This window comes from Neolamprologus multifasciatus, chromosome 19 (assembly GCF_963576455.1).
Source record: "Neolamprologus multifasciatus chromosome 19, fNeoMul1.2, whole genome shotgun sequence".
NCBI lineage: Eukaryota > Metazoa > Chordata > Actinopteri > Cichliformes > Cichlidae > Neolamprologus > Neolamprologus multifasciatus.
The window spans coordinates 16,516,429-16,537,708 of NC_140457.1; the positions used below are offsets into that span (position 1 = coordinate 16,516,429).

The 21,280-nt window shown below is 40.4% G+C and overlaps 1 protein-coding gene and 1 long non-coding RNA gene across 2 annotated transcripts; one reads left to right on the forward strand and one right to left on the reverse strand.

Annotated features, from left to right (window-relative positions):
* Positions 1–307: 307 nt before the first annotated feature.
* Positions 308–10,833, reverse strand: LOC146496300 (uncharacterized). Its single transcript, XR_014871254.1, has 3 exons — positions 5,472–10,833; positions 5,143–5,232; positions 308–3,924 (listed from the first exon to the last, which is right to left on the reverse strand). It is a non-coding gene; the product is annotated as an uncharacterized LOC146496300 (long non-coding RNA).
* LOC146496301 (uncharacterized) lies at positions 10,829–14,587 on the forward strand. Its single transcript, XM_085143915.1, has 3 exons — positions 10,829–11,346; positions 11,485–11,736; positions 12,333–14,587. Exons 1-3 carry the CDS (start codon positions 11,217–11,219, stop codon positions 12,440–12,442), a joined length of 492 nt encoding a protein of 163 aa, XP_085000041.1. The 5' UTR covers positions 10,829–11,216; the 3' UTR covers positions 12,443–14,587.
* Positions 14,588–21,280: the final 6,693 nt, after the last annotated feature.

The following is a 21,280-nucleotide window of genomic DNA, read 5'->3' on the forward strand; positions in this document are numbered from 1 at the left end:
CCAGTTACACATCCAAAATATAAGTGTGTGGATGTGGAGCGCAGTAAGAGGGTGTATGCCATGTGATGGAGTGATGGTGTGGTTTCTGATAGGTTTGTAGCTTAAACCTATTCGCTGGAACGTTGAAGACAATATAATTACACAGCAAAGCAAGACACAAAGTAGGCAAAGTTCTTCATGTTACTCATGCATGAGGGAGACCTGCCTGGAGCCAAGTGTCGTTCCACCACTTGACCTCCATCAGACTCTCAGCCAGGTTCCCCATAGCACTCCTTTTATTGTGGTTACATGAATATGCATAGGGTCATTAACATATAACTTCTTACATAGGTATACATGTGAACAAAGGATTGTGTGTGTGTGTGTGTGTGTGTGTGTGTGTGTGTGTGTGGGGTCAGAGCGTGACCCCATAAAGACTTCCCTAAACCTACTGGTCTGGAAAGTCCAGCAGTTCATGTAAACAAAAGGCACTCAGACTAAAACAGATATTGCTACGTTAATCCTACTGTAAAACAATAAAACAAGGTACGACCTCTTCCCATGCTCCCAGGATGTAGGTGTGGATTCCAGAACACTCTGGAATCCACACCAAGCCTTTGCAGACTATTAAGGATCACACATCCTATCACTACACAATCGATTATACACCTCTAAGCATATATGGTTAAATATTTCTAAGCATAAATGACAATCAACATTACAAAACCTAACAGTTTCTGTTAAAGAAGCTTCACTAACTCAGCATATGAAGGAAAAAATCTGAGTAAATCTATGCCAAATGTCCTTGCAAGTAGCTCCGACAAAACTCTTTGCGCCAAAGCCTGTACCTGATTAACAGATGGAATCATGCCATCTGATTTGTGCAGATAATGTTTTGAATCAATGGTGATTGGCCAACCAGCTGTATGCTTATTTATTTTCTCTATAGATGTGGCTACATTATGACTACAGATAACTGGCTGGCCTTTGGTAGAGATGACCCCAACTTTGCATAGCAAAGGTGCAATTCACTTAATTTGGTCAGCCAGTAGGCTGAAAAAAAATTGGTGGGAGTGCTGGAAGTCTGATGAGGCTCCTGGAGTTCAGAGTTGCTACCTTTGAAGTAGGTACCTTGATCAGATTATAATTCGAATGGCTTTCTGCATCTTGCGATAAAACAGTCCCATCAGGAATGAGTCATTGTCCATGCTGGTGAGCAGATCAAGCTAGACTGCGTGGGTCACTAGGCACCTGAAGATAATCCCCCACTATTTCTCTGTATGCCACCCCATCTTGTGAGGTGTGGACCCAAGAAGTCCACCCCAGTGGAATAGAATGCTGGATGATGGAGTCTTAAATTGGAGGGGGGAAGGTCAGTGCTTGGGAATGACTGGCTGGCTGCACCACTGCTTCCAGAGGAGTGCTAGCTCCGCTTGCCTGTAGTGCTTTGTCATGGGTGTCAAATCAGCAGCTGCCCTATAGATGGCTAGAACGTAAGCTTTCAGTAAGTCCTGGAAGGAACTGAAAGCACCGGGATCAGGTAGCTGTGGATCGGGAATTATGGTGATCTGTCCACAGAAGATGGTCTTGCATAGCACTGATGGATCACGAGGGGATCCATCAGAGGGATCCACTTCCGGAAGTAACACATCCAGGTGCATAGAGCCCAACAAAGGACCAGGAAGGAGATGGCTGGTACCACTGTGTGCAAATGAGCTACTGAAGACAATGCAGTCCTTGCCATTGTGATGAACCAAGTGGTGCAGGTGCTGACATTAGTCACCATGTCTGCTGTGGTCAGTTTGCTAACATAGCCTGCATCCACCGGCTTCTGAATTTCACAGATATACTTGTCTACTCTTACAAATCAAATCAAATCAAAATGTATTTATATAGCACATTTAAAAACAACAGTTTCAATCAAAGTGCTTCACAAGTTAGGAAATAAATAAAATAAGACAAGTTTACCAAAAAACAACACAAGACAAACTTCGAAGCCAACCAAATGATAGTCAAACTATCTTAAGTCAGAGCCAGAGTAAAAAGATGAGTCTTTAAGCGAGATTTAAAAGACTGAATAGACCCAGAAGAGCGAATGGCAATAGGGAGATTGTTCCACAGTCTAGGAGGCACGATCGCCTCCTTCAAGTGGACGGAGTCCTTATGGAATGAAACTGGCCTGGTTCCTTCTTCCAAAGCAATATCGGTTGATGCCATCAACCTCCACTCTGATAGTCTTCCACTCTAGTGTTTTGACAGCCATGGTATCCTATTTTGAACGCATAGCCACCCTCTCATTCTGGTATAGGAGAACATCCATCTGCAAGAATTTGGCCACATTACTGAGAAGTTAAACACAAGGAGTCAGGTAGCCCGTGAGGAGACACTAAGGAGTGGATACCTAATGTAGTAGAACTTTGGCTGGACCCTGCCGAGTCTAACCAAGTTGTGCCTAAAGTGCAGCTGGTCCTCCTTGTGGACCCAGATATCCAGGCTCCACTGGAGTCAGGAACTGGGGGTAGTCAGGGTAGTCACAATCAGCAACAACAGGTTGAGCTTGACGGAAGGAAGGGGAAGACCTCACAGGTCTTCTGCAGTGCTTCAACAGGATGTGAGTGTCACACTAAAATGTTATATAATCATTAGCTAGGAAGCACCTAGCTAACTTCCTGCTAACGTCTAACTCTGCTACACCTTGTAAATCCTCTTTTTTATGGATGCCTGGATGTTAAACACCTGGGAGAGCAGCCACACTTGCCATTTAATTGGAGCTTAAAGAATTCAGACCATTTCCAAATTTCAGTGGCGCCTCTAACTTTGCTTCATTTTGGAAACAAAAGGAACACTCAGATCCAGAACTGGCTAATAATGTCAGACTAAACCACCAGATTACACGTTTCCAGGTAGCCCTCCACACTCTGTTTCCAAGTGGTAAAGCAACTCCATCTGGTATGCACACACCTGCAGTCAGAGTGAGAATTTATAAGTGACCTACATTTAACTTTATGTGATTTCAAAATGTAAAACACCTTACAACCTTTATTATATTTACATACTGTGCGAGTAATACTGGATATTTATGACTACTCAGAGGAGGATGTGTGTTTAAGTTGCTGTGCTCACTGTAAGCTATTGCTGGGTGCAAACAAACTAGCTAATTGAAGGGAAAGGAATAATTACTGATAGTTGCAGGGGTGGAGGAAAGGTAAAGAGTGCTCCACAATGACAGCCATCAAAGCCTCTCCCACTGGCCTGACACTGCACTGCTAACAAACAGGGTGTCATTGTAATAATAGGTGCTGAGTGGATAACCTTTGATCCTGCTGAATTAGTGATAAGGCTCACTGAGTGAGCATATACCTGCCTGTGATGGAGGACTGTGCCTCCCACAGCCACTCACTCCAGTAACTGGATGCATCAGGAAGGGTGAGAACAGAAGGTGATAAATGTGTTGGGGGAAACTTTTTCAAACAGAAATAACACTAAAGATGACTTTTTTTTACATAAATTAGGGGGACTCCTGCCATTATTCAGCAGCACAGAGGCCAAAATTATGCACAAACCCAATTTACCAGTGGCTTGTACCGTACTGTCTGAGATTTTTCTTTTAAAATGCCATCACATCATGGAAAGCAAGATGAAAGTTAAGTTAAATTATTGTTGGCTGAAATTACCTGCTGCACAAGACACTAAAACCGTAATCTGTTTTGTACGGCATCAAATTCAAAGTTTCATTACCTTCTCAAGACATTTGAAAGAAACAATTTGACAGAGAAATTAAACTAATTTAGCTGTCAGTGTGCCGCGGCGCCCGTGGCACAAAGTCAAACCTTCAAGGCCGCCCAGCTCATGGCAAACTCTTGGAAGTGTGCTTATCCCCAATGTGAGGCACATGACTCACTCACTGATGTGTTGTGACATTTCAGCCCATTCTAGTGAGCCTCACTGTACAGGTATGGAGATTAAAAAAAAGTAAGGAGTGAAAGTTTGTACAGAGAAAAACTAACAAACACAAAAAAATGATGAAGTAACAAAAGAATAGTGAAAAAAGGAAGCAGAACTAAAGAGGGTGACAGATAAAAGAAAAAAGATGGAAAATGAAATAGGGCTGTGACCTTTTCACTCTTTCTCCATCTGTTAGTCAAATGTCAGCTGTGACAGGAGAGAGCAGTGTGTTATTAGCAGTGTGTATTAGCAGTGAGATAAACAATACGTTGAACCTTGAATCCCATTCTCCTTCTTCAGAGGCTTTTCTTCTAACTAAAATGACTAGAACATCCTATATAATAATCATGACATGTCATCGCTTAAGTGTTGTTAGATCTGCAGGGCTACAGCTCTGAATATTTTATGAATAGCCCCAAATCTCAAAAATGACAAAAAAAATCACTAAAGAATAGCCTATGGTCTGTCACGCCAGCTATGCATTAAAAACTTGGATGGGTGAAGGTGGAGGTGGATGATTAAAGCAGGAGATCTTACTGTAAGGTCTTTGATTGTACTTCACAGAACTTGGCATGCATGCATTTTATGTGAGAGCACTAGTTGGAGGGTTTTTCATTGTTGGCATCTGGTGGGAAGGCTACTGACGGTGGAAGAAGAGCTATCTTCTGTAGCATTAGTAGCTGATGAGCCAGGATGAGAGAACTGTCACTGGCTCTGCTTCAAGCTGCTGGTGATGAAAAGGGCTCTACAGCTGATTAGCATACCTCAGTGGTTTTTAATATTGACGCACGAGGAAGCACGTTTATGAAAACCAGTGTATCCAGTGAATACCTTTACATATCATTGTAGTTTAAATATTAAACGTTGCATAGATTGTGATAAATGAGTGTCCAAAAGCATCTGTTTTAAATACCCTTTGAGCCTGACAGCACTCACTGTGATATTAATAACAAAGCAGGATGGCGTTGCTTTGCCTTTGTAGATTTCAACTCAGAAGTCTTCAAGTGATAATTAGTTTTTGTATCTCTTTTTTTGCTTGAAAATACCGTTCTTGAGGTTTGGATTCTTTTGCCAGAGCGTGTCTACATCTAGCATTCATTTATGTCATAGTAGTTATTTTATTTAGCTTTATATTACTGGGAGAAACCTGAGATTCTGTGCAAAAGCTAAGAAAGCGTGAGAGAACATACAAACTCCATGCAGATGGGTCCTGCTCACCTTTGAGTAGGACTTCTATGAAACAGCAGTGATAGCCATTGAGTCACTGTGATGTATGAAGCAGATCCTTCTCTGCAACTGATGTGGCAGCTGAAATGAATGCCATACAGAGAGAAAAATTGAGGGATAAGACTTGGAGGATGAACGGGAGCACGAGAGCTGAAGAGATGAAGCCAGGAACGTGAACACAGCAAATAACAAATAGCATAGAATGTGTGCGGTAAATACTGGCCCGTATCAGACATACTGTTATTATGATGTGTGACTGTCAGGCTATGTGAAAGAATAACTATTTAGTTTAAAGTGTATTAATAGTTAACATAAAATACCATTGACTGGCTCCTTTATATCAAAAGAAGCTAGTTGAAGTAGTCCAGGCATCTGACTAGAAAGCCTCCAGGGCGTCTCCTGGGTGAGGTGTTTTTGGGCATGTCCTACCGAGAGGAAGCCCCGGGGCAGACCCAGAAGAACACTGAAGGGATCGCTGGGATGGCTGTGGATCAGAAGTCAGAGCAGGTCATCCACTAATCAGAAGGTTGGTGGCACCAGGTGTCCCCTTGGATGAACTGGAAGACGTGGGCTGACAGAGGGAGGTCTGGGCTTGTCTCTGCTTAGACTGTTGCACCTGCAACCTAAATCTGGATAAGCGGCAAAAAATGGATGGAATTTGACTGCTATGCTCAGGCAATCTGGTTATTCTTGTTATTTTATTATCACATCAAAAATGTAAAGATTTTGCTAGACTTTAGTTGAAATGTCATCCACATCCTTGGTAGGATCAGAGAATAAGAAGAAAGAGGTAGAACTTTTGCTCCTTAGCCTTCCTGTGGTGCCTTAGATTGAGTTCAAGACCCTGATGCTGTTCAGAGCCACACCGCTGACAGCTGTCAATGCTCAGGCCATAGTCTTTCATCAGCCATTTGTCAGAACCTTGGTCCTCTTAAACTGGTGCTGAATCCCCTGGTACATGATATCATGCAGGCAAAACTCTCCTCTTCTCCTGATGAAGTATTCAGTAGACTGAGACCAAAGATTAATGAATGCCAGATCGTGCCAGAACACGATTTCAACTCTGCCCAAGTAGGATTGGCACTAACTGGCATTTTGTATACTTTGGCACTTTATCTGTTACTAATAAAATCTCTGAATTAATTTTCTAAAAATATATCTCTGCCTTCCAATTTCTAAACTAAGAACTGGCTGGGGCTAATATTTTGTTTAGTCTATGTTCAAACAGAATCTTAAGGTTTTATTTTCACATATAGTAGTTAATATTGAAGTACACTGAAAACTTTAAATAAACATGTGTTTTTTTACAATCCACCTGAACAGAAATTGCCAAAATAAAGGTCAACTCATGTAGTCGAAAACAGTATTTGGAAGTGCTGAAAAAGACTGTTTATACAGATTAGTATCTGAAACTAGAGGCCTTTTCCTGATTTGTGTTTGGCATGAAAGAGCAGGTGTTGGAATACGTGAAAATATTATTTATTAACATAACTGTTGCAGCTTTATAAATTCAATTTACCACTGATTTAGCATAAAAGCACATGACAGTTGCAGATGATGTGCAGTTTTCATGGTTAGAATAGAATAGAATAATCCTTTAATTGTCCCACAAGGGGAAATTTGGTTGTAACAGCAGCCAATAAGACACATATACAAACAAACAGTACACAGGACACAAAAAAGAACATGGTTCATATGCTGGTGAGTTTTTTGCTGGATGGTTTGAGGAAAAGTTACGTAACTGTGGGGGTTTACAAAACACCGAAACTCTGCCAATAGTTTGGCACACAACTTCTTCCTGTAGTCTGATCAACTCCATAGTGGGTGCTTCTATTTATTGAAGTATTTACCACAGGTTTTTACCACAACATCTAGAGTTTGCAAACTCTGTATAACTTTCCCTCTGTATAACTATGAATGTCTAAGCGTCTGTACTGAAAAATATTAAAACAACAGTAAAAGATTACATAATCGTACACTCATCTCTTCAACCCAGCTGCTGGGGACACAGCACTAGTTTACAAAAATCAAGAGTTGCACGACAGGCCGAAGCACCACAGTGGAGCATGCCAGAGGATGTGATATCAAAAATGACAAGGAGAGTGCAGCAAGGATAAAAAGGATACCTAATATGATTGGGAACTGAGTAGTTTATATCAACACAATGAGGTCAACACAATGTGGTGCTTGTATTTTCTAAGCTCTATACAACTCATTCACCCAGTCACACCAGCACTTTTGTTTAAGTGTTTTCCAGCTACCATTCAAACACCAGTGAATGCATTGGAGAGCAACTTGGGGTTAGTATCATTCCCAGGGATATTTGGCATGTAGACTGAAGCAGCCAGGGATCAAATCACAAACCTTCCAGCTCGATTATCTGCTATGCCTCCTGAGTTACGGCCATCCCAATGTGAAGAGAGAAATTGTCCCGTTGGAGATGGAAGCTGTTGTTGGATGTGTGTTACTGGAAAAACTAAGGTTTGTGGCATTCAAAACACAAGTAATTTCTGCAGTCATGTGGTTTCTATTTATATTTTTCCCCACTGTATATTTTGTTTGATGTCTGAGTTTTAATTACTTTTATGCTGTAATTTCAAACAATTTTCATCCCAGATTTATTTTTTTTAATGCTGTTTGTCCTAATGCCATAAATCAACCACATCCTTGTTAATTTCATGTCTCTCTTGCTCTATTACATTTTCCATTGATTGCAAGATCAGAAAGAATAAACTTAGGAGGCATGTGATGATTAATTTGCCCATCCCTGCTGTTAGCTACATGCCGGGCCAACAGTGCATTACCAGGGAATTACAGAATACTGTAATTTCTCATTCATATTCACATTCATAGATTTAAGAACCATATCTCCTTTTGAGCTGACATCTTTGATACTCTTAAGTATTGATTTGTTAGCTGGGTTTTTGTGTAAATTCTATTTCCACAACTTTTCCATAAATAAGATGTAATAGTGGCCCCAGTCTTGCACACTTTCGTCATTTAGATTGAGTACATACATAGGTAGGTAATGAAATGCAAGCACTTTGAAAAACCTCAGCTATCCAGAGGACAGAGCTCCAGGGAAAAGACTTGGCAGACCTTGCATGTGGTATGATGCAATGGGCCAGCACTACATGACATCAAGAAAAAAGGCTACTTTAGATCAGTTTTAGAATGCCAGATATGAAGAAAATGTAATATTTTTAGGGCAAACATCCATCTTCTTTCACTTTTTGCAGTGCAGTTATTTATAAGAATTGCATGCTTGCCCATATTAACTACACTGCACACTGTAAAATACATACTCCCAGAAGCATCTCTTTGTAATCCAAACCTTCAGTAAATGTAAGCCATGCATACAAATTCCCTACTAACTTATTTTCAACCTAGCCCTGAACTTAAAGAAGAAGAAAACAACTTTACTGCCTCCTGTAAATTGAACAGGATACAGAAGCAGTGTCTAGGTGAGGGTTAATACGGTGTGGTGACAATCTGTCTTGCATTCGCTCCAGTCATCAGACTGCAGCTGACACCCATGTGCATATTGCCTTTGTCGTCATCCATCTTCAGAGCTGCAGAGCCCTTGAACTTAAAAGTACCAGACACATACAACCAAACTTAAACAGCCAAGTGTTATCATGTAAACTTCATAGCAGAGATACTAAAGCTTTTAGGTAGTTTTGCTTTTTCTCATTACGTACTTAAAGTTGGCCGCTAAATATTAGCATTGTGTGCAAGTAGCTGGAGATCCAAATTATAACTGAAGGCAGACATGCAACACACAAACAGTAAGTTGGAATTTTCAGTCTATGTGGAGGAAGAAGCAAAATGCCAGTCTATTTACATTCCTACTATCAATGTGGTCTTGAGCTCTAAGTTGTGACTGAAAAAACAAGGCTGTCTGTACATTCATCTGTACATGGTCTATAGGCTCACAGCCAGGGACACAGTGAGAAGTAGTTATAGTAGGAGGGAGCCCAGAGTAGAATAGATCCTGCTTCAAATTTTAAGGAATCCACTAAAATGGTTTAGGCATCTGACCAGGATATCACCTCCTGGGAATTTATTTAAGGGAATCCAACTGGAAGGAGATCACAAGTCACACAAAGACTGCACCAGAGGGATTTTGCATGCCCTCTGGCTTGGAAACACACTGGGATCCTGACCAGGGTTCAGAGATCTGGATTACTTTGTTTAGACTATTGCATCTAAACCTGATTCTAGACAATGACACAAGAGACAGAATCAAACTGGCAAACAGATCAGGCCTCTTAAAGTCCACCAGTGTGTGAATGTGAGAGTGAATGAATAGTGGAATTGTACAGCGCTTTGAGGGTCTTGAAAAGCGCTATATAAATGCAATTCATTATTATTATTGTTATTATTAAAGTTGTGCCTTTGCTGTGATGTTAGCAGGCCTATTTTTGTTTTCTTTTGACTTTATTTGTCCTTCCATCCACCCATCAGTCCATGCATCCATCCATCTCAGACTTGCAGGGCATCGGGAGTCTATCTCTGCTGTCATAGGGTGAAAGCCTCGGTACCCTGGAAAGGTCAGCAGTCCATCACAGTTGAACCAGAATATGCAGAGAATTGAATGGAAGATAAAAAATATATTTAACTGTTTGTAGAAGCAGAACTATGCTCTGCAGCACTAAAAGATGGTGCTTGTAAAGGCACGTCTCTTTTTCACAACTGTGATCAAAGCTATGGTAAATGGACTGGTTCTTATATAGCGCTTTTCTACTCTGTCTGAGCACTCAAAGCGCTTTATACAACTAATTCATTCACCCAATCACACCAGCACTTCTAAGTGCTAAGTATCTAACATTCATACACATTCCGATGGATGCATCGGAGAGCAACATGGGGTTAGTATCTTGCCCAAGGATATTTGGCATGCAGACTGGAGCAGCCTGCGATCGAACCGGTTATTATTTACACAAAAATGAAATAAACAAGACACAAATTCCACATTGACAGTAGTAATGATAATAATAACAATAACAATAATAAGAATAAGCCAGCAAAACAAAAATAAACCCAAAAATAGTTGTTTGAGCTCAATATTCAATTGTCTTTTTTGTCTTTGGTCATTTGTCAAGTCAAAAGTTCTTAGTCTAGTTCTTTTTCTCTTTCGTTTGTGGTTTGTGTGTTACCACTTGGGAGTCTCCGTCGAGGAAAAAGAGTAAGTTCCTCTGCAAAGTTCAGTCTGGGCTCAGGCTCGCCATCTCCATCCGGAGAGAATCCATCGGAATCCAAAATCTTAGTTCCTTCCACACGAACAAGGAAAAAAAACCTACCCTGCACAACAATATTAACATTATTGCACACAGCCAGCTCCGTTCCTTCTCTTGTATCACAGCTATAGCTTTAGTTCTTTATCTCTTTTCACATCTCTATCACATTACTACAGTAATACATTACATGCATGCTTTGAATATATCTCTCGTTGTACATGAAATTATTTTAACCACATGTAAAACAACAAATGAATTTCTCGTTCTCTTTTCAACCATGAAATTGTGATTAATAGGTATAACCAGCAAGATAATAGATTTTTCCAATCATCCTTCAAGTATGCTAAACAAATTCTACCACAAACAGCATTTCAACCGTTTTTAAACAGCAAATTACCACTCGCGAATCGGTATGAACAGAAGAAACAACTTTTAGCAACAGACTTACGGTGTGTTCACACCGAACGCGATGGACGCGAATAGAGCGTCAGGTTTACATGTAAAGTCAATGGAAAAGCGCGATGACGCGCGATTGCGGGTCCCGCGAAAATTCGGAAGCAGATTTGCGTCGCGAAAACGCCAAAACTCGTGAAACGCGCGTCAGTGTAGCGCGTCTGGCGCGTTTGACTCGCGAATAAAACCACGCGCGTGAGTTTTTGTGTTGCATTTTGTGCATACGCGCGTTTCGCGTCTACCGCTCGAGTTGGAAAAATCTGAACTCCAGCGTCAAATCGCGCCGCGACAACCAATCAGGGGCCTGGTGACGTGGCTCTGACCTAGGTCAAAGGGGCAGATCCAGCCAAAGCCCTTCATTCTTCATTCAGTATGGAGGAAAAGCTAATCAGTGCCGTGGCTAATCACCCGGAGCTATACGATGCTAGCTACTACTTTTACCGAGACAGGAATAAAAAGGACCTAGCTTGGAGACACATAAGTGAGGAGATCGGGCAACCTGGTAAGTTCATTCCTTCTTTTTAATTTTCAGACTGACCCGATGAACCCGCGCAAAAGCTAGCAAGCCCGCCTACTGTCCCGCTATTTTCCCACTGATGTACAAATACCTTTCCGCTAACAAGATAATGCGTTTATTCAGAGGACATCTGCAGGAGAAAGTGGAAGAGCCTCAGGGACACTTATAATAAGGAGAAGAAGACAGAGAAGGAGAAGAGGAGTGGGTCTGCAGCAGGATCGGGGAGAAAATGGAAGTTCTTCGCGGTCATGGGGTTTCTGGACCCCTTCCTCACCCCGCGGGAGACTAGCGGTAATATGGTGCGGACCGTGGAGAACTTCTCCCCCGAGGACCAGGGACAGCCCGGAGAGGCAGCAGGGGAGTGTCAGTCAGAAGGTATGTTTACATTGAGTTAATGTAGGCAGTTAATTTATGCGTGTTGTCATACAGGAACATATTTTGTTTATTAATAAACAATATACAGTAGTCCCGCTGTTCATCCGTCACTGCCTCGCCTTTTCGCTGATTTTTTTTATTGCACCATACAGCTTTCAACGATGCGCATTGCATTCTGCAGCCCAAATGACAAATCTCCTCCGTGTCGTGTCTCCTGCGCTTGCCAAACTTATCATGTTTGGTTTTGATAACCATCACGTCCAATAGAAAAAAACAGCACAAAAACACTCATAACTATGACCCTCATTCGGAAATAGACACCTGCACCGGGAGCAAAAAAGGCGCACAAAAGTGGCGCCGCAGACGGAGAAAAAGCGCGGCATAATACTTTTACGTTTTAAAATCGACAAAGGTTTGCACTTTGAGAATCAACTTGTGAGAACTGTGACTACTGTTCATGTGCTGCAATAAATGAGAGACCACTGTATATAATAATAAGTATATAAGTATATAATAATATAATATTCTCTATGACTATTGTCTTCAACCTATATTAACATTAATAATAATATTAACATTTAATATTGTCTTCATAGAGTCAAGTAATCATGCAGCAGAGTCCTCAGCTGTCTCTTCTCCTGGCTCTCCAGTCCCTGGTCCCTCAGCTCCTGCTGCTGCACCCACAGGTATGAACATCAAGCACTGACAGCTTTTTACTTGCTTGGATTCCCTTGTGATCACCTTTACTAAATATCTACAACCAATCAGTTTATATCCTGTTTTTTTTTTTCAATTTTGAAAATGAAAATCTAGTAGCAGCCTTCTCATTACTTTGTGTTGTTTTGTGCTGTGTTTTACAGGCCCACAGCGGAGGACAGCTCGAAGGCGGGCGAGGGACGGGTCCCAGGACGGTCCATCTGCGGTGGAGCTGGCCATCCTGGAGTCCCTAAAGAGGCCACGCCCGTCTCCAACTGAACATTTCCTCCTCGGCCTTGTTCCTGCTCTGGAGAGCATGCCGCCTCAGACACGAGAATTCGTGAAATTTCAAATTTATAAATTAGTTTTTGAAAACAGCACAGCTGTGTTAAATTTGGAAACATTGGACCCTAATGATCAGTAGTTTTCTGATGAGGCAGCAGCTCTCCAGGGCAGAAACAATGTTCTTATTTTTCTCCTCCTTCTCCCTGAGGCTCTTCCACTCCAAGCTGGGTCCTTTTTATTCCTGTCTCTCTGTAAATAGTTACATTTCATATATTTATGATAAATGTTTTTGTTAATGAATTTATATTTTTTCAAATAAACATTTATAATGACAAAATGTCTCTGTTCTACTACACAGCAAATATTGGCACCCGACTTGACACAAGTAGAATTTATTTCATATTATACTAATGACAAAACATACTAATACAGTGGGATGCAAAAGTTTGGGCAACATTGTGAAAAGTAATTATTTTCTTGTACAAATCACTGGTTGTCACAATAAAAATAGTCAGTTAAATATCATATAGGAGACACACACAGTGATATTTGAGAAGTGAAATGCAGTTTACAGAAAGTGTGCAATAACTGTTTAAATCAAGCAGGTGCATAAATTGGCAACACAAAAAAAGAGAAATGAAATAAATATTTAGTGTATATCAATGTGTGTGTCTCCTATATGATATATGTAAGTGACATTTTTCATTGTAACAGCGATTCATACAGGAAAATAATGACTATTAATAAGGTTTCCCAAACTTGTGCACCACACTGTATATAGGAACATAGTGAAGACAAGTTACTTAAGAGAGTAAAAATAGGTTAGTTTATTTTGGAGTAGAGCTCCATTTATTAAGAAAAAATTAAAAGGACAGGAACACTCTTTAGAGGTTTGTGGGTGGCTCTTAAAAGAGCCGTTGTGGGGAAGTCACTCGGACTTCAAACAGGTTACTCCTTTGGTTGCCAAGACACAGCTCCCTCCGCCGAGAAGTGAGCCATGAATTTCTCCCTCACCAGGACAGCCTCTCTGGAGGAGTTGTTTGCTGCCATACGACCCAGGCCTTGCAACGGCTCCACCACAGCAGGTGCCCCTCTCTCGTCCACACAGCGCAGAAAATTGTGGAGAACACAAGTTGCCTTCACACACTTCTCCGCTCCGTCTAAATAAAAAGGAGTGAGTATCACTACAAAGGTTAACTCAGTGGTCCTAATGCTACAGTTTGATATCAGCAAACACCGAGCGCATACATTGATATGACACCACAGCCATGCTATCATTCAAACACTGATAACAGCATAAATCGAATTAAATCGGGACTTGATGAGACCTTCTGAGTATCACTAGAAATATTATAAACAGTCGTCTCCGTACCACAGTTTGCTTTCAGTAAAAACCGAGCATTCACTGTTAGCATAGCACATCCACGTTAGCAGTGTATAAATGGATAGTTTAGCATATATTAGCACAGGTATCAATAAAGGACTACCATATTAAATACTTTTACTAACCTCAGGCAGATGGACAGGCGCTCTGCAGGTGGGATTGAGCGCCTGTAGTTGGTGTCTAGGCGGGCGATTCTGGGACCGACGCGGGAAAGCAGGTCCTCAAACTGGCCGAGTGAAAGACGGTGATATCGCTGAAATCGGCCGTCATCCAGGCGCAGCTCCTGGAGCAAATGGTGAAACTCACCAAACTGCTCACGCCTCTGGAGGACCTGATGGACCCAGGTACGGCGAGGGCGTCTTTTACGCCGCTGCTCTGCTCTCCACAGTACATAGAGAAGGGAGACTCTCTCTTCAAGCGCTAACTCGACAGCTGCCATCTTGCAAAGATACCGGTCTGGCACAACTTCCTCCCACATCCCTCCCACATTTCCGGTTCACGCGCGTCAAAATATCATATTTTGAAGCGCGTTGGATTTTTCTTGGACACGCGTTGAGACGCGAATGTGCACGCGTCAAATTAGGGGCGTTTGGGGCGTTTTTGTTCGCGTCCATCGCGTTCGGTGTGAACACACCGTAACACATGGGGTGGCTGTAGCTCAGGTGGCAGAGCGGATCAGCCACTAACCAGAAGGTCGGTGGTTCAAGCCCAGGCTGCTCCAGTCTGCATGCCAAATATCCTTGGGCAAGATACTAACCCCATGTTGCTCTCCGATGCATCCATCGGAGTGTGAATGTGTATGAATGTTAGATATTTAGCACTTGAGGTTAGAAGTGAATGGGTGTGATTGGGTGAATGAATTAGCTGTATAAAGCGCTTTGAGTGCTCGGACAGAGTAGAAAAGCGCTATATAAGAACCAGTCGATTTGCCATTAATTTTTCAAACCCATGGGCTCAACTCACCAAAATGTTAGAAAATTCCGCACGAGCTATCTGTGGCCTGTCTCATCTACTTCCACGTGCGAAAAGACCTAGCTCATGTGAAACGATGATCTGGTGTTTTGGAAGACGGGGCTAAACCCACTTTCAACCAATGAAAAAAAAAAGCATTTACCCCTTGTGATTCGGCAACAGAAAAATAAAGTTTGCTGGAGGATCACACTTCCTATTTTCAAAATAAATGTTGCTTTTCAAAATAAAAGAATGAAAATACATTTATACAAATAAAAAGAAACCAAGAAAGAATAACAACAAAAGCGGTTTTCTCTACTGGGTTACACTTCCATGATCATTTTTATAATAATACAGGCCATTTACCATAATAACTTAATTTTGTTAAAGTATACGCATGCATATTGGTTATAAGGGGCTGCTTTGTTTATTTACATTCAGAGGCAACTATTTGAAATGATTTACAGAGGAGATTTTGTGCTTCTTGCCTTGTTTCCAGAGCTCTATTTACATTCCTTTGTGTAGAGGTGACGTCAGTTGTGAGCTGCAAGGAAAAAGCACAAGATGTTGCTAAGTCCAGAAATACTTGACCTGATATAAACTTCACTGACAGGAAAACTTAACATCACCCACACTACCCCCACCCCCACCCACCTCTGAGGTGAAAAATAGCGTAGTCTTATTAAAGCTGCCCTCCCATTAAATTTTAATCTTACAGTTCAAACTCGGATTACTAATAATTCTTTGACATTTTCACATTTAAATACTTTAATACGTTTTATATAATAACGTTTTACTTTTTATTTGCCCACTGTGTCCAGCTGTCACATTGTATCATATTTTATACTAAGGGCTTTAAAGCTCTGGCACCATTGTTCACTAATGTCAGAGTGTATTTGTACTGGTACATTGTAAAAAAAAACATAATAAGTACCGATCATCATAATAGTGCTTGTGTATCACTCTTAGTGGGGAACGCCATGTGAAATTGGATCCACAGTTGTACCTCTGAGTCAAACTGCCCGTGACATGAGGTTACACTCTGCAAACTGGTGTAGTGAAGCGTGCACTTCAGTGTACCTGGGTACAAAATTAGGATTTGAGCCTGTTTGCACTTCTTTCTGTGGCTGTTTCTGTGACAGTACTTGTATTTGAATGAGACTAAAAAGAATGAGACTGAAGATGATTTACGTTTCTTATGATTACAAAATTCCACAAAAGACCAAAAACAAACAGGTTTGAGACTAGGCTAAGTAGTACTTTAGTGATGCCAAAAAGAACAATCTCACTCCGTGTATCAAACAGACTACTTTAAAAATCAGCAAACCTTTAGTAAAGCACTGTTAGACATGCACCTTTGCACTCTCAGTGTTTTTGTTGCTCCTCTTTGCAAGTCATTTGCTAAATTGCTACAGTAGTTTTAGACCTTTTTAAAACATTTATGACACAAATTCACACAATTGTAGAGGAACAAAGGTTGAGTTTTTTTCTTATCTGATAAAAGGAGTGGCTTTTTCTAAAAACAAATGAGGCTTCCTTTTTTCTGAGATCGCTCAGTCTTTGCAGGTTTTGAATCTGATTTTAAATAACCAGTACAAAGGTAATATTTTAGTTGATGATGTACAATGTGATTTACCCCTCAGGTGTCCTGTTAAAGTTGCCACATGTATGTTTCACAAAATTTAAAATCAGAACTTGCTACAGTTCAGTGGGGCGTGCTTACTCTGAATTCTGAATGTGTTTTTATGAATCAGTGCTGTCCTAGAAATACAGCATTTTATGTTATAGTGATTCCTGTAATGCTATGTTATATTAAGTAGCACTTCATCATGCTACAGTATTGTTTGGCCTGTTTGTGTTGCTGGCAAACTGATATATTTAATCACACTGACAAATGTAACAAGGCAATTACTGCTAAGAATGCGTAATATTTGTGAATGTAAATTAGATTTTATTTTGCAATTTATACATTAGGATGCTTTAATGGAGTTCTATGAGTGTATAGAGGCTTATAAACAGGTCATTTAAGTCAGTTGCTAGGCAACACAATAATGACTGATTTGGATAAGAACCTTGAACGGCCTCAGGTGCACCTGTATGCCAAGTGTGGTTCCTCAGCTCCTGATGCTCAAGGCGGAGTTCATGGACAATGAAACAAATACACAGACAGACAAAGTGTTTGTGTCATATTGTAAGGTTCCCTTAAGGTTCCCCGTGGAGACAAAAACTATCAAACAAAAACAAATTCTCCATGTGTGCATTACTTTTATAATGTCAGTGTTTGAACAATTAAAAAAAAATCTTGCATGTGACTGGGGTGTTGTGTTTTTAATGTGTTCGTTATCATAGTACTGTACAGTATTGACAAGAGATGGATATCAGTTTGAAGGAATATAATTGTGATCAGTTGGACAATTTGGAATCAGTTCTCATCTGGATCTGGTTTTCAGTTTCTTTCCTACACAAAGATAATCATCTTTCCATGACTTCAGTGGGCATTACATTGACTTGCATTAATTTCCTTGAGACGCAATTACCACTTCCCTAATCCTGATCCCACCTTAACTCTGAAAATCTTCACCATGAAATCTTATTATTTATGTTAATGGGACTTAATGGGACAAGTCACCACCATGCCACTGTGACTGTCTTTTTTGTCCCGCTCAAACACAGTCACCCCACTGCTGTTTTTTAACTGCCTGCAGTGAATATTATTGCATCTGCTGAACAATTACAAGAGCGCAGCAGGACGGTGTGGTTTTGCTTGTATTTCTCAAATATGCCAGACTCATTAAAACATTTTGTTCTCAGCAGGAGGAAATGGAGTGAAAGTTAAGAAACACTAGTGATTTTATACATTTGACCCCACACTGGGTGAGGCCTTATGAGGTGGTTTTTCTCATTTAAATGGGAGGAGAAAACCTTTTTAATTTGGCTAATCTCATTTTGCTGACTAAACATTTGCTCGGTTAGTTAACATAACCTGAAGTAAAGTCAAAGTGGAAAGCCAGACAGAAAAGTAAATATAAAAAGCCAATATGCTTACTGTGTTCTGTATCTGAGTGGAATTAAAATCATCTATCCTTTACACTGAACTACGATCAGCAAAATTTCTTTATGCAGGCATGTCTCAAGGGGAGACTACAGGCTTTTCCAAAGGCAAAGGAATGCTGAATTTTGAAAAAGAGGATAATTTAGAAAGAAAACTAAACTTGCTCTTGTTTATATTTATGTAAGAGACAGTAAATCAAGCCTACATAGTTTAGCATACTAAACATCTGCAGCTGCAGAAGATCATTTCATTTTTTGAGTTCCAGCTCTGATCTGCTGGTTTATGAAACTATAGTATTATCTCAAAGCACAAGTAAGATTTGCATAAAATGTTGGTGCAAAAGACTTTTTCTAATTAGTAATTGATATTAAGATAAGGCTACTTGGAAACTTGCAGACGAGAGCACAGATTCATGAATCATTTTAGAGCATGTTTTAGTGGAAAGCACAGTTGATTGCATTTAGATGACATTCAGCAATTTTTGTTTAAGCCTGGAATTAACGTTGGACTGGAATTTGAATAATCAGCAGAGCTCATTTCACTGATCTGTAGTCTGACAAATACAAATTGTTCTTTCTTTTCAAAAATGATGGGTAGCATGAATTCCAGGCTAAAGAGGAGATGCTGTGGATTTGTATTAATGAGTATGACACAGTGAACTTTGCAGTCTGTAAAGATGCCCTTCGAGCTCAGCGTTATAGTCAGGTAGCCTTTTGTTTTTGGGTGATGACACAAATTTATCTCTGTACATCACCACACTGAATATGATGTAGGCAAGGTTATAATAAGGGCATGTAGTATTTGTGCAAGGTTACTCTTCTGGTACTCTTTAAATTAGTAAATATTCAGTTTACAAAAATCCACCTAAATAAAATATACATTGCACAGATGGAACCGCAATCTGAAAAGATACTAATTTAGGCTCATTTGTAACTTTGGAGCATAAAACACATAAAACACCACAAAGCATAAAACACCACAAGCTGAGTGTTTATTGAGAGCAGATTGTTTGCTTAAATGTCAAGCACCCACCGCTCAGCTACTGCTGCACATGGACAAAATGAACAGCTGCTGACAAAGGCGTTAGCTGACACACACAAGCACACGCAAGCAATCAGGGCAGTGAACATGAACAACCCAACTGTAACCACATGTGTATCATCAACATTGTATCTCCAGAAGTCATAGATGCCCACTCCCTCCAAAAATGCAAACTTTGACCTGTGAGTTTCTATCCACTCTTCCTGATGACGTTCGATGACAAATGCTTATTTCAAACTACAATAAAAGGAGATAGGGTGTCGTGTTTAAATGATGTCCAAAGTGGGGGTCCCAGAACATCCCCCACACCATTACACCAACAGCAGCCTGAACTATTGATACGAGGGAGCATGGCTCCATGCTTTCATGCTGTTTACACCAAATTCTGACCCTAACATCTGAATGTCACAGCAAAAACTGAGACTCATTAGACCAGGTAATATTTTTTCTAATATTCTGTTGTCTGATTTGAGCCAATGTGAACTGTAGCTTCACTATCGTGTTCTTAGCTGACAGGAGGGATGTGTGTTCAGAGACATGTATCTGCATGTTATAATGAGTGGCCATGTACTCTACAGTATGTATTATTGTAGGTCTCTATCTTACAATATAAAGTGCCTTGAGGTGACGGCTGTTTTGATGCGGTGCAACATAAATTGAATTCAATTGAACTGAATTGGGGTTAGTGTAAGCAGTCTGGCTTCTTTCACCAACAAAGATTTATTGCCAAGAAAACTGCAGCTCTCTGTTTGTTTGTTTGCTTGAAATCATGACCTTTAAATCTTAGAAACTGTTGTGTGGGAAAATCTCAGCAAGTGTACATAATAAAGTGGCTGGTGAGTATAGATATCAAATGTACTTGTGAAGTTAAACTGGTCCCAAAATAAACTAAAACTTTGATGCCTTCATAATTGGATATAAAACAGTTTCACCCTTTTTTAAAGGTGTCTGAACATCTGTCATAACAGACTGTTCCACCCTACTTACAACTGCTTGTTTTGGTTTTTTTTTTTATTTTAATGACAGCTCAGAAAATTATCAGGAGTAGATTATTATGCAGTTGTTTTTTTTTTTACTTTTTTTCCCCAATTTGTGTTTCATGAAATACAGGTAACATCCATGGTCTTTTACTCTAAGTACTAAGATTTTGATTGGGTATTAAAGAAACCAGACAGAGAGCATTACTCCATTTAATGGTCTGCTCAGAGACATTATAAAGCCTGAATTTAAGCCATCACCTTTTCTCTGCATTCTTTGACTGTGTGACATTAGACAGATACAAGTACCTGCTCATTAGCGTGAAGTGCCATAAAAATAAAACAGTATAATTTCACCCACTAAACTTGAAGCACAGATTTTTAATGCTTGTATTATTAACCAGCCTCAAAACAATCCCAAAAGACACCAACCTCTCGCCCTGGATGTAATTTTTCAGTCCTAAATTTGAAAATGTTGTAAACAAGCCTTCTTGCACAGATTCCATGCATACTTGATGAGTAGCAAGAATCCTTGTGTATAATTACTATGATTGGACAATTGACTTTTGGATTAAAGGTTTTCTCAGGGCTGAATTTCAGATTTTTCATATTACTATTTTATTTCACAACATGGTGCTAAAACTGAGATGCTTTGACCTGTAAGAAGGGTTCAAGAATCAGTTGCGTGTCCTCTTACATAAGGGTAGGTTTACAGCTGCAGCAGAGATGCAGTAGACAAACCATGGAGCTCACTATCACTCACATATTTTTCAGGTCAGCACTGCAACACGTTCCACTATGATGACTTTTAACATGAACTCCAGGCCGTGCTTACGTCCAAACCTTTGTCTAGTCAGCATTTAAAGGTCAGTATGCTTGGTAGGATTTAAACTGACAGACTGTGAGTGACCGTGGCTTTCACTGGCATCAGGCGTAAGGATTAATGATCTGATCCTGATTCGATCGTTTCCACCACACAAGAGAGCTGTAAGGAGCGCACTCGACTTAGTGCACTGTGTGGGCATGTGCATATGAATGTATGGGTATATGAGAGAGTGGACTCGCCAAAGCTAACCAAATCAGACAGGTGAGCCATGTGGAAACAGTGTTATCCAGGGGCAAAGTGAGGGGGAAAGAACCTCACTGGGATTTACTGTA